The sequence below is a fragment of the Diabrotica virgifera genome, chromosome 5 (genome assembly GCF_917563875.1).
Source record: "Diabrotica virgifera virgifera chromosome 5, PGI_DIABVI_V3a".
NCBI lineage: Eukaryota > Metazoa > Arthropoda > Insecta > Coleoptera > Chrysomelidae > Diabrotica > Diabrotica virgifera.
In genome coordinates, this window is record NC_065447.1 from 139,404,434 (window position 1) to 139,419,745 (window position 15,312).

The following is a 15,312-nucleotide window of genomic DNA, read 5'->3' on the forward strand; positions in this document are numbered from 1 at the left end:
TATTGTTAGAATTCTAAAAAAGAGAACCTTCATCCTTATCACTTCACTCCTGTTCAAATTTTACTTCCAACAGATCTTCCACGACGGTTACAGTTTTGCCAACGTATTCTGAATAAACATCGCAATGACAGACACTTTATTAAGAATATTATGTTCACCGACGAAGCAACTTTTACCAGACGACGAGGGGTTTTTAATTGGCGAAATAGTCATTATTGGGAAGAAGAAAACCCCACTATATTTATTTTATATTTAACACGCGAATATTCTTTTAGGTGTCCAATCAATTATTTTATTTACAATTATAAAAAATCCAGGTCTGGATTAAAAAATATTGTAAAAATGTTCCGACCCCAAAAAACACCCTGTATATTAAAGTTTTTTAAAATGGTTTTTTAGTTGAAAAGAGGGTGAAAAACTAAATTTAATGGTATACGTTGAATTTTCGGCAAAACGATTTTTCTGGCCAAATTTTGAATTTGAATTCTGAAATTATGTATGTGAATTGTGAGAGCTCTAAGTAGAAAAAAAAATACAATTTACAACTTGTCCACCGCACTGTATATTTATTTTATATTTAACACGCGAATATTCTTTTAGGTGTCCAATCAATTATTTTATTTACAATTATAAAAAATCCAGGTCTGGATTAAAAAATATTGTAAAAATGTTCCGACCCAACAAAACACCCTGTATATTATTATTTTTTTAATGGATTTTGCATTTGACAAGATGATGAAAAACTAAATTTAGTGGTATACTTTGAATTTTCGGCAAAATGATTTTTCTGATAAAATTTTGAATTTGAATTCTGAAATTATGTCAATTGCGAGAGCTCTAAGTAGAAAAAATTAAAATGCGACTTAATTTTAATTAATACCATTATTTAATCTAAATTGGTAAAATGTTAAAACATTTCAGTGTTTTTTTATTATCTCTGACAAATAGTTTATGGCGAATATTCATTTTTAAACAATGAATAAATAATAAAGCGTCAATAAAGAATACATCACTTTAATCAACAAAGTATCTAAAAATTATAACAAAACAGAGAAAATGTGCAGCATAACTATTCAGAACTAAAGTACTTATTCAAAATTACCACCATCAAAAATTATTGTTATGTGTCAAAATGTTAATATTTTACCAATTTAGATTAAATAATAGTATTAATTAAAATTAAATCATATTAATGTTTTAATTAAATTATTAATTTTTTTTACTTTGAGCTTCGCAATTCACATAATTTCAGAATTCAAATTCAAAATTCAAATTCAAAGTATACCATTAAATTTAGTTTTTCAGCCTCTTTTCAAATACAAAATCCATTTTAAAAAAAATTAATATACATGTTGTTTTTTTGAGTCGGAACATTTATACAATATTTTTTAATCCGGACCCGGATTTTTTTTATTTGTAAATAAATTAATTGATTGGAAACCTAAATGAATATTCGCGTGTTAAATATAAAATGAATATACAGTGCGGTTGACAAGTTGTAAGCTGTATTTAAATTTTTTTCTACTTAGAGCTCTCGAAATTCACATAATTTCAGAATTTAAATTCAAAATTTGACTAGAAAAATCATTTTGCCAAAAATTCAAAGTATACCACTAAATTTAGTTTTTCATCCTCTTTTCAACTGAAAAATCCATTTTAAAAAAATATAATGTACAGGGTGTTGTTTTTGGGTTGGAATATTTTTCCAATTTTTTTAATCCGGACCTGGATTTTTTAGAATTGTAAATAATTTAATTTATTGTACACTTTAAACGATATTTGCGTGCCAAATATAAAATAAATATACAGTGTGGTTAAGAAGTTATGAACCAATTAATAAAATGGCAAAATAGATAAAACACTCAGTATCTTTGTTATTAATGGAGTAAGACCCATTAAGTATGGTATTTTTGAGACCGCCTAAGAGTCCTCTTTCTGCATTTAACGTATGTTACTTTCCCAATGAAACACCCTGTATATCGTCGCTTAAGATGCAAAAGCTTGCTTTCCTCAGGAGGTATTAATACTATCTTGATATTAAATCAACAATTCTCCATTTAGGTCTAACGATTTTCGCATGCAGATACTGATTTTTTTACCCTCCTGTACAAAAACCCATTTGTGGGTTATGAGTTATAAGCTTTTGTATCCTAAGGGCGTCCGCACATGGGTCGAAGCTCAAAGTAGTCGACTCAATTCCAGTCGCGTAGATCTACTCCCCGTTCCTTCGTTGTGGCATTGAGCTCCGTAGACGGGGCGTTTAGGATTGAAAATCTCCTCGTCTTGTACGACTCTCGTCCCTTGCGATCGGTAGCGCACGAGAAAGTTCGAGTGAGACGCACGTTTCCAGCCATGGAGCTAAGTTTATTTTAGTTATTTTTAAAGATCGGTGAATGTTTGAAGTGGCTTTGTAGAAATATATTGTTTGTAATATAAAATTCTAAAAAAATTGAACTTCTGTTTCTAGGTGTTTATTATAAAATTCGTTTAGGAAGTAGAAAAATACCATCAATTGTACAATGTTCATTTTATACAAATTATACTAAAAATGTAACAATACCGTACTTTTCACAGATCAAAATAGTCGTTTTGGTTGATATATAAAAAATACGTTCTTACTGACTGCAAGATGTGAGGAAACTTAATCGACTAGTGTGCGTAGAACAATCGCTTGTACCGCAGGGTTCGTACAAGACGAGCAAGGCTCGCTAACTTTGAGACGTGTTTTCGATCGACCCATGTGCAAGCGGCCTAAGCGACGATATACTCCTTTCGATTGACATCACTAAAAGCGTGGCTATCTTTACGTCTATTACTGTCTATTTTACTTTTCACGCAAATGACTGGAGTTCCATTCTCGCGTAGGACAATTTTGTTTTTTTTTACAATCCATTATAATGAAATATGTTACTATTAATATTAACATATTAAACATTAAATGATAACCAAAATGGAATATTAAACATAAATTCTAGATAATCATGAAAATGTAAATGTTGAATAAACACAAACTTTGAAAGTTATTAATTAAACTATATTTTTAAAGAAAAACAGAAACAATTTTGATAAACTTTCAAATGAAGTGTCATTTTGCTGTTTACAAAATTCAGAGTGTGGCTGACACGTCATGGGGGTTCATCGAAATACCTAACTCTTAATACCTTTTGATATTAGAACAAGTTAAAAGTCGACGTATCCCAGCGGTTGTGTTTAATTTTTAAAATTAACGAGTTGACAGAGGTAGTAGGACTTTATACTCTCACTGTATAAGCAGCCAAAATAGTTAAATGTATAAAGTATCTACAATAATTTTTCTACTAATAAAAAAGAAGGACGTAGAAAGAATATAGTATTCTGCTAGCATGTAATGGCTATTCCCCACTCTGATTAATAATTACGACACTCGCCTTCGGCTTGTGGCGCAAACTTCATGGTGAGTAATATTTAATGTTTTTTGGTTATAAAATTTATATTTCATCGATAAACTGTTAAAATTGTTGCTTTATATTGTTAATAAACAAAAGTGGTGACTCATAATTTCCATTCTAGTAGCGGTTCATACCCACTTAAAATTTTAGAGTTACGCCAGTTTAAAATTTCATATATCTAAAAATACATCTAAGACTTCGATTTGACAAAAAACAAATTTTCCTACGATTTTCCCTCTTTCTTTCTCAACTAGTGTTATCTCTTTTTGTTGATCGCGATTCCAGTTCGATCAAATTTTGACTTTATTATTCAGTTTGAACGCTTTGTGCGGAGAGTTTATCGGGGATATCGGAAATTAACATCACAAAATGGTATGTAAAGTTATGATTTTTTGTTTGTGTGATTGATTTCGTTAGAAAATGTAAAGATTTTAAAATAGTTAATGTGTTCATTTATTTTACACAAAAATTTTGAAAACGATAAATCAACAAACTTCGAGCCACAAATTCGCAAGTTTGTTGATTTTTCTTATAATTTGGTGTTTTGGCGGGCCGTGCAAAAAGGTATTACTAGAATTATTTTGCGCGGTATAGTATATTATAGTATATTATATACTATAATATACTAGAAAGACTCCTGCTCTAGTATATTATAATCTCATGAATGTTTTTCTTGAAAAATAGGGAACAATTTTATTTTTTCAATTTAATGGTTAAACGCCGATGCAAGCTAAAACCCTAAACATTTTTACGATATTGTCAATATTTGGAGTATTTTGAAGTACGTATGATTTGTGCTGCCGGTAATTTATCAGCTCTTATATTATTTTAATATTTAAAGATCCATATTTTACATCTAGCGTAATTTAATTAACTTTTGTTTTGTGAACCCCTTTCTGAAGGTTATGGTTTTTGAATTTTTCCATGTTGATAATTTTTGTTCCTTCTAACAGTTTTGTAACAGAATTTGGACTAATGTTGTGGTCTAATACGCGGTTTATTTTTTAATAGAATTTATAATATATCGCTATATTTTGTATTTGGTATTGTTCTGAAATATTTTACTTAATGCAATTTACTATTTTAGTTGGGAATAGGCCACAATTTTACTTTGAAATTAGGTTTATTTTGAGTTTCGATTTTAAATTAGGAAATCATTATGAAAATAAAAAAAATAATAATCTATACAAATTTTGTTTTTGCTGCTTGGTAAGAAAATGTTCCAAGTTAACTTTATGTGACTCATTCATATTGACAATTCAGACATAGTTTATGCTATTACTAGATGACTTTAAAATGACATTGCCAATATTTATGAGTTGCGTTCCTGGGACGACTTTATATTTCCCATAGTAAATCGCGAGGAAAAAATAACTGCCAAAAAGGTAAACACACATGCGCTGTTGTCGAACATTTCATCAACACAGGTCACCGATTTGATTAATGTTGAAATCTCACAATCAGTAAATACGTTTAATACAGCCTGTTTCTCGAAATATATTACATTACCAAAACAAAAAAATGTAATAAATTATAAAGCAAATACTAACCAATTGAGTAACATAAATATTACAATATTCTGCAATCTATTTAATTTAAATTGATCTACCGTATACCTATTCAATTTTATTTGATCTATACAAAGACACTCATACATCCTAATGTATGTATGTTTTATGGTGATACATATTATGTGTATTTTAACCTATTTTATTTTAAAAATCGTTAGTCTGATTTTCTACAAGTAGTGTAGTACTAATACACTAAGCACCAAAATTAACGCACCACCTTAACAATGGGACATTTTTTGATGTCTTCTATTTCCTAAACCTGTTAGTGATTTTTATAATATGTTATAGCTTTATTCTTCAAGAATATCGATGTAATAACATTATTGCTAAACAGATAAGTGTCATTGTATACCGGGTGTAACAATGATAGTGTGTTTTTTCCTCAAAGTTTGGAACACCCTGTGGAACATTTTGGCGTATATAAAATATTGAAATTAAAACTCAACTATAGCCATATGCTTTCTTAACATTATGCTTTTTGATTCATTAGCTTATGTTGGATAATAAAAAAGTTAGGTACTTTAACCACCAGCCATGTTCTTCATCAATACAGGGTGTTTCTAAATAAGTGCAACAAACTTTAAGGGGTAATTCTGCGTAAAAAAATAATGACCATTTGTTTTATAAACATATGTCCGCAATTGCTTCGTTTCCGATAAGGGATTTTGAATTTTTTCTTACAAACTGACGATTTATTTATTGCTTTAAAACCGGATGAGATATGCAAATTAAATTTGGTAAGTTTTAAGAGGCAGTTATTGCGCATTTTTTTGTATACAATTAAGAATTTTATATTCACCATTGGCGTGCATACGGGTCATATTAGCCGGTCATATTACCCGTATGCACGCCAATGGTGAATATAAAATTCTTAATTGTATGCCAAAAAATGCGCAATAACTATCTCTTAAACCTACCAAATTTCATTTGCATATCGCAACCGGTTTTAGAGCAATAAAAAAATCGTCAGTTTGTAAGAAAAAATTCAACATCCTGTATCTACGAAACGAAGCATTTGCGGACATATGTTTATAAAGCAAAGGGTCATTATTTTTCATGCAGAATTACTCCCTAAAGTTTGTCGCACTTATTTAGAAACACCCTGTATTGATGAAGAACGTTGCTAGTTGTTAAAACACCTAACTTTTTTATTATCCAACATAAGCTAATGAGTCAAAAAGCATAATGTTAAGAAAGCATAAGGCTACAGTTGAGTTTTAATTTCAATATTTTATATACTCCAGAATATTCCACAGGGTGTTCCAAACTTTGAGGAAAAAACACACTATCATTGTTACACCCGGTATACAATGACACTTATCCGTTTAGCCATAATATTAGTACATCGATATTCTTGAAGAATAAAGCTATAACATATTAAAAAAATGACTAAAATCGGACAACAGGTTTAGAAAATACAAGACATCAAAAATGTCAAATTTTTAAGGTGGTGCGTTAATTTTGGTGCTTAGTGTATGTTTGTCTTGTTTATTTGTTCATAATTCCACCTTTGTAAGTAAATATTATGCATGCAATTTTATGTTGCTTATATCTTCGTTTCAATAAAATTGTAGTGCACTTCTATTGACGCCAAAAACCAGTTTGCAATATTTTATTTGAAAAAAAAATAGAATTTTTTAAATTATTTCAGACCGATAGAACCTGAAATATACCAGGATTATTTTAAATAATATATGGTCGATACCTACTACATAAAAAAATTACTATATACAGGGTGAGTGGGGAGTAACGCACCAAACTTTAAGACTTTATAATATACGTAATAATAATTAAAAATAACTCACATGTTGTTTACCCCATTAAAATGTTACATTTTTTAAGCCATACCTTGCATTTGTTAGAGGAGTCAATTTTATTTATTTAATGTGTAGGGGGATCAGCAGAAGCTTAAGTTCAAGTTTTTGGGATCGCCACCCTTGTCCCCCGGCCGCCATCTTGGAAATGGGGTGCAAAGGGGTTTCGCGCTATATCTCGTAAACTACCAACCCTACGGAAAATCTGATTCAACATAAAATGTAGCAAATTAAATTTTCTACAATTTTTTTTCTATTACTTTTTATCGTCAAGTGACCAAGAAAAAATATATAAACAAAAATATGTAAAAAAATTTTAACAAGTTTCCTTTTGGAGGTTATAACTTTTTTTCAGTTTATTTTAAAATAAAATAACATTATAGCAATTTTGTAGAGGGTTTTTCAGCGAACAATTTCCACTATAAAGTTGTCTAATTCTATTTATTTATATAGGTATTACAGCCCTCCAAACTTGACCAGATTCTCGAATGCTCATAGGGATACAATAAAAAAAAAGTTAGGCTTACTTTTCAATCTATACATATTTTTTATTCATACAATTAATTATGATTTTAACATTCCTTGCTATTATTAATCTGTTTTTGACCTTTCTCCCCACTATAAAACTTATAACCCTAGGCATATATAGAAAAGGCCCAAGAAGTTGTTTGCCGGTTCAGAAGAAGAATGACGCAACCGCAAAATACAAAATTCTTAAGAAGAGCAAAAAACGAATTTTTGATATCAAAATCATAAAGTATGATCAAAATTAGCCATTCACCACACCGTGGTCAGGATCTCGAGATACAAGCGTTTTTGGGGGTGTGCCGCTTGTCTATGAAGTAACATAACTCTTTTCCTATTGCATATTTTGACTTAAAATTTTCCCAAAAACTTCTTCATGAATTATATTTTATTGTTGTATTGGTTAAAATTATAAACTAAAAAATTTGTCACTCAACTTTTTTAAGTAAACATGAAACTAACGAAATATGGTGATAAAATGTTTAAAAACTAACAACTCCTTTTTTAATGTGTTTAAACAATTTGGAAAAATTCCATTGTTATTTACATAATTCAAAGATGACACAGTAAAATTTTCAAAAGGAAATATTTACAGTGACCAAAGATAAAGCGAGGTAAATTTGAAAAATCATCAAAACTGATTTTCGGCATTTTTGTATAAAATTTGATTTTTGAACATGTTCCACCAAAGCTAAATAAAAATAAACTTCATATTCGGATTCAGCGACCTCGAAAATGTAAAAATAGACTAAAATTGGTCATTCAGCTTAAATTTGATTTTCGCGGTTGGCATAACGATTGCTGCCGCTCGACTAATATATAGATAGAAAAGTAATTTTTTTTAATGTATTCCTATGAGAATTCGAGAATCTGGTCAAGATTGGAGCGCTGTAAAACCTAGATAATAAATGAAAGTAAACAACTTTATAGTGAAAATTATTCATTGAAAAATCCTCTACAAAATCGCTATGATATTATTTTATTATGGAATGAACGGAAAAAAAGTTATAACCTCGAAAAGGAAACTTCTTACAAAATTTTCTCATATTTTGTGTATAACTTTTTTGTTGATCACTTGACGATAAAAAGTAATAGATATAAAATATGTAGTAGAAAATTTAATTTGCTACATTTGATGTATAATGAAATTGTCTGTAGGATTGCTAGTTTAGGAGATACAGCGCGAAAGCCCTTTGCACCCCTTTTTCCAATATGGCGGCCGGGGGACAAGGGTGGCGACCCCAAAAACTTGAACTTAAGCTTCTACTGAACCCCCCTACACATTAAAAAAATAAAATTGACTCCTCTAAGAAATGCAACCTAAATGTAACATTTTAATGGACTATTTATTCGATTTTAATTTGTTTCCGGGACAAGGGGTGTTAAAATTTTTCTTACAAACTGGCGATTTATTTATTGCTCTAAAACCGGTTGAGGTGTGCAAATGAGTCTTACGCTACTAAGATATTTCAAATTAAAAATTATTTTTTAATTCCTTGTTCAATTTTTTACAAACAATCTGTCTTCCCGTTTGTTCATACGACGCTTCGTTTTCATGCAAAAAATAAAATATCTTAACGCTTACACAGTATTCGAAATAAGTTTCTACACATTCACATACTCGTAGAAACTTCGTCAAACACTTTGTAAGCGTTAAGATGTTTTATTTTTTGCATGAAAACGAAGCGTCGCATGAAAAAAAAAAGATAGAGTTTTTGTCACAAATTGAACAAGGAATTGAAGGAATATTTTTAATTTGAAATATTTCAGTAACATACCATTTTTATCTTTAAAAAATTCAGACTATTACCCGTTCGCGCGCCAATGGTGAATATAAAATTCTTGTATGTCAAAAATGCGCAATAACGACGTCTTAAAACCGACCAAATTTCATTGGCACACCTCAAGCGGTTTTTAGAGTAATAAATAAATCGTCCGTTTGTAAGAAAAAATTCAACACCCCGTATCTCGGAAACAAATGAAAATCGAATAACAACATATAAGTTATTTTTAATTATTTTTACGTATATTATAGAGTCTTAAATTTTGGTGCGTTATTCCCCACTCACCCTGTATATACCTATATATTTATGAAAATGTGCTATACAATATCTGTACCAATCGGCGAAATGATGTTAGTGGGCGTGGAAAATTAGACACAAAATGCTGGTCCAATTTATACAGCGTACTAAATTTTAGAAATGAGTCACCTATGAAATCATTTTTATCAGTATTACCTACTTACATTAAAACAAGGTCGGATTGTATTATTACAAAATATTTATATAGTAATGATTAGACCTAATAATATAAACAAATTTGAAAATTATCATTATATTACTGGCAAGCGCAATCTACAAGAGCGTTATGAGAATTTAATATATTGAGAAAAATCGTCAGTTTAGAATAATTGTCTACAGTAAAACCTCCGTTAACCGAAACCTTTCTGAAACATCGTTTAACCGAAATGGCTGACAGTTTCAATATTTTCGTGAATAAAAAATAAATGTAAAAAAAGCAATAAAATTAAGGAAAATGAACATTTTTAAGAGTGTTTTTTTATGAAATCTTCTATTTTCTTTTGGATTATCCTTTGACTACAATGTTTTGCAGCTATATCTCTCCAATACTGTGTCATTTGATACAAGAAGAATACAAAAAACAATGTTATTTTTAACCGAAATTCTTGTTATCCGAAATGGTCTACCCCCCAATTATTTCGGTTAACAGAGGTTTTACTGTATTTACAAAAATTTTAAACGCTTTAACGAATAATGGAAATTAAAATAGTGTAATAAAGAGTAACGCAGATTCTTTATTTTTTTTTATTCTAATGCTTTCTATTTTTTCTATAGAAAAGTCCTAGGTTTTGAAAAAAAAAGTAAAGTTCATTTAATCTTTTATCTAAGGTCTTGTCTAGTGCTAGTGTTAAAGTTTTCAGGTAGAGCAAGGGCCCCTGACATGATAAACGACCATTTACTTAGTCTGGACCAGTGATATGGGAGAGAGGGGATACGACATAAGGGATGATTTTGTATTTACTAAATGGGACCACTTGATTTGACACTTTTGTCCTACATCCAATATGGCGACGGGCAGGTTTTTATACGTTATATATGGAATATGTTATTAATTAGTGATTAAAATTATTAATTATTTATATATTTATATAATATAATATAATTTTATAATTGTATATTTTATATAGAGCAGAATATACTACCAAAGAGTTGTTCCGCCATATTGAATGGAGCGTTTTTGCCGAGCCCATCTACTTCACCGTATGCCGCATCCCTTCCCTCCCACATCACTAGTCTGGACCAACGGCTTTACATGCCTTCCGATTTGGGGTTAATAAGTCATCTGCTTCTTGTTCTCATATTTTTATACATTGAGCCTTGAAACTTGGTACATAGGTTCTTTTTGGTATACTATTCACGAATTCTGTTTATTCTTATACACAGAGGGTATTTTAATTGGATTACAAATGAAAACACATGAAAACAACTATTCCTAATATGTATTCACCAAGTACCTATTATAGTTATAGTATTCCAAATACAAACTTTTTAGTAACTCTTAATAAATACAAGTTTTTGGTTTAATAGTCTCACCTTTTATATAAAATACTTAGTTACAAACTCTAACCAAACCTGGCTTCATTTCAAATTTATTATCGAAAGTTCCAACTGCTAATAAGGAACGCCCTAATGATAAAGGACATGTGTAAACAAGGTATACCCATATACCCAAATATATGGGAGAAGCAACAGAGAATATGACATAGGGACAACAGTTATCACATTGATTGAAGAATTTTGATGATGTTAATATATTGACGAATAGATATTTATTCAATAAATAAAAAGGAATTTTTAGTTCAATTTAGGAATCAATATATACTTTTGTAAATTTATTTATTTTATTTAAATATAAATACAGTCGGAAAAATGAAAGAATACCCATGAACGATCACATCAATCACTTATTTTGTATTTGCTATCTTTTTTTATAACAAACGTTTGTTATTTATAGAAAAAGACAGCAAATACAAACTAAGTGATTGATGTGATCGTTGATGGGTATTCTTTCATTTTTCCGACTGTACCATATAATAAAAGATAATTAAACCTATTTTTTAAACACCCAATAATCTAATTTGATCTCATAAGTAAATATTATCTATTTTAATTAGACTGATAAATTGAGCATGACATTATTAATTTTTTAGTATTTTACCTAAAAAAATCTTAAAAAAGTATTCTCAACTTTTAACAAAAATGTTCCTGTAAGCCGGCAATGATAAAATGATTGATACACATACATTCCATGATATCCAATCATGAAATCAAAACTCTTGTTTGTAATGTAACTGATACAAGATACAACTGAAACCAACCGTGATAATATCTCGATTTTAAGTTATATGGCCTAACATTTTGTTGTTTTCTCTCAAGATCGATATAAAATTAACTTTCATTTTCGAGTCTATAAAAAATTGTTTTTAATATAATGCAAGATGTAGCTCGGATATAAGTATTTGTGTTCTTGTTTACTAACCCGTAAAATGTGATACTCTTTTAATAGCAAGTCCGTCGTTCAAATGGGTAACAATATTCTATGTATGTACGAAGTTCAATTTTTAGAACATAAAAGTTTATGTTGTAGTTTATTTTCAAGATATTTGATATAACAGTTGAGACTCTTTTGTTTTTTAATGTGATAAAGGCATTTTACAGATCAATGAATATTGAGTGCAGTTATTTATATTTGAATACCCTATACCAGGGTTGGTCAAAATGCGGCTTGCTAGCCACATGCGACTCTTTGAAGCATTATTTGTGGCTCTCTATAAATGTACCCGAGTTCCTTTTCATTTTTGTGTTATTATATTTTAAGGCCTCAGTACATGTTTGGACTAGTGGACCAATGAGTTGAGCCAATAAGTTGGGCAGAGTAAGAGCAGTGTTTACATGTTAATGAAGTTGCCGTCTGCATTGGTGTTTCGTGGTGATCCTTTGATTCACGACAAACCGAAAACATTCCGTTTGTAGCCCAACGTTGGAAATCAATCCAGGCCCGAAGTTACGCCAAGTAGTTCTGTACACGTTGTCCCAACTCATTTGTCCAACTAGTTGTGCAAATGTGTACGGGGGCCATTAAAAAGTGGCTAAAGGTTCTAAACCAAGGTTAAAAAATAAAACAGAAAGAAATATTTTAAAACATTATTATCAAAAGATTTAAAAATATTAAATAATAGATAAAGAAATTTTGTTAAATTGCTGACAACAAATATGAAAGACCAAATGTAACGTTGTAACAAATTCCAATTTCATCCAAGATAAGAATAATGTGAGACATCGAAAACTATTCGAACGAACATAAACCAGGGTTCGACCTAAAATTCAGTAATCGTCCGTCTTCAGACCGATTTGTATCACACTTACTACGACTATAATAATTTGTAACCTAGATTAAAAATTTTCATTCCCCTCCTGAATGTAACTCTCTCTAAATTGCTGCCATTCCATCTTTCTCTATTTTGCGCCAACCTTATCCACGGTTTGTCTTCCACTGGTTTTATGTTATCTACCCATCTCTTTTGAGGTCTTTTTATGTTTCTTGTCGTGCTACTTGGTCTCGATTCTAGGATTTCCAATACTAAATCGGTTCGAATATCAAACAAGAAAAAATCAATCTAGTCAAAAACAATCAATCAAAAAATAATCAGTATCTAAAAAAAGCCAGAAAGCATATTGACGGAATTCCGAAATAGACATTTCAGTCAATGAACTATTTTAAATTCTCTTTTGATTTTTTCTGCATCCATTTGAAATTAACACAATTCAATGTGAATATTCCATTTCCAATATAATAATTATGTCCCAAAAACATCTAGAGAATTAATACAGATGCAAGAAAAAGATTAAGCTCAAAAATGAAAATATACTACTATTAAAAGTCGACGCCAATTACTGAATTTTGGACATTTGAACCAGAATTAAAAAATGTCGGAATTATTTAAATAGTCGAAACAACTTACTAAGTGAATAATTTTTATTCTACTTTAAAATTTGTTAAATCCAAACACCGATCAGTATTAACTAAACAGCATTTGAAAGAACTGCTGCCACTAATTATTCACCCCTGCCCTATACATTACCCTTTTATTAGAATTTGATTTATATTTAGAAATATATAATTGTTTGCATCTGATATTAAACAGAAAATCTAAGAAAATCTTCATAAAAGGAGATTTGCCTGCCAAGGCATTTTTTGTATAATTTTCTAGATTTATTTTAGTTTTGTTGCACACGATTCTCTCACGATCCCACGTAATTTTGTAAGCACATAGAGATAGACTGAAACGATGCCAACTTTCAGGATTCATGAATTTTTAGGTAAATGCAACAATATCCTAATCAAAACAACTGTTTAGTTCGGAAAGTTCCGTTAGAATAAAATGTTTAATGAAATTTAATTATATTAAAAAATAATAAGAAAAACGTGCTACAAGAACATGATTTACGAAGGTAATTAAATGAAAAATGAACAAAATGGTAACAATGTGCAATTTGGAAAGATGTAGGTGCAGGAAATCAAAAATATAAATGGATAGTTGGAATAAAATAAATCATACTATTATGAAAACTAAATCTGCGGTTATAAAATCATGTAAAAGTATCCAATGTCACATTATGTATAATACTCTGGGCTAATTAGCAAAATACAAGGAAAAGTTATTTACCAGCAATTTTATTGCTGGAATCGAAACTTATTATTGTATGTATTAATAATATAGGTATGCAAAGTCCGCAGATAGTGTGCTACTTTTTTTATAAACAAAATAGCGCCCGAAAACCGTGTTTTTTTAAATTTTTGCTGTATAACTCCAAAGATTTTAACTTTACACCAAAAACACTCAAATAAAAATTCACCGCAATTAAATTCTGCATAGAGACGTGTATTTCCCGATTTACTTTTTCCGATATTTATTTTTAGACGAAAATTTTCCCCGGCAAATGCAGGTTTTTCCAACAAAATCTTTAATTTTCAACTAAAATTTTAGATAAGTAATTGTTAATTAATAATTAAATAACTTGGTAATGTAAAAGACCTTTTCATATGGATTATAATTCCAGAAGCCGATGGAAATTGAATGAACAGTTTAGCAACAATTAAATTGTTAATTAAAAATTTACGGTCGCTATAATAACGACAATAATTATGATGCATAAAAATAACTACGATTTTTTCATAAAAAGACACTATACCTATCTAATGTACTTTATAGAATTGAAATTAGAATATTTAAGCGGCCTCAGGAATATTTTAAAATTATAAACAATTTTTTGGCTTATAAACAAATAGAATATTTCGGGAAATATTAAACTAAATTAAATTGTGAAAACGGTTTTCGAAAAGCAGCGGCAGGGCGCTTCTTTTAAAAGTAAAAACGTTTAATTATGACGAGTGGTTCCTGAGATACTACCGGTAAAAGTTGACCGGAATTTACGGCAAAGATATAAACAATAGGATCATAATTTTCAAACCATCACCTTTTTATTTTTGTCCTCTTTCTCCGCACCAATTTTCATATCTTTAAAGTACTCATAACATATATTATTATCATAAAAACTATTGATAATACGTGTGAAAATTGCCAAAAATAGCAAAACTCCAATCAAAAATTAGGTTGGAGAAAATGTAACCCTCAAAGTTCAAAATCGGTATACGTTAAAAAAATGCATTTTCTCGGCTTCCCATGGAGCAATTTCCTTCATTCTTTTTTTGTTTCCTAATAACTCGAGTGGAGCCATCGAACTAACGCATTATTAAATGTCAAACTTGCTTTTGTTTTGTTATAATGGATTAATTTATTTATAAGAACAGAAAACTACATATTTCTTCCAGTTGTAGGCTTTTTTTTAGATAAACTTACTACAAGTGTACCTTTTAAAGTTAAAAACATAA

The 15,312-nt window shown here is 29.7% G+C and overlaps 2 protein-coding genes across 8 annotated transcripts in view; one reads left to right on the forward strand and one right to left on the reverse strand.

Annotated features, from left to right (window-relative positions):
• LOC114333175 (uncharacterized) overlaps positions 1-15,312 on the reverse strand; it is a 412,711-nt gene that overhangs the window by 218,650 nt on the left and 178,749 nt on the right. The gene's annotated exons all lie outside the window — the stretch shown is intronic.
• Positions 1-15,312, forward strand: part of LOC114333172 (paxillin-B) — a 289,103-nt gene that overhangs the window by 204,738 nt on the left and 69,053 nt on the right. The window contains exon 1 of one of the 6 annotated variants that reach the window (XM_028283019.2): positions 3,639-3,800. The exons of the other annotated variants lie outside the window; for them this stretch is intronic. Within the exon in view, the coding sequence (XP_028138820.1) occupies positions 3,798-3,800 (3 nt within the window). The 5' untranslated portion in view covers positions 3,639-3,797. Of the gene's footprint in view, positions 1-3,638; positions 3,801-15,312 lie in introns of those variants that run through there. 6 annotated transcript variants of the gene reach the window in all.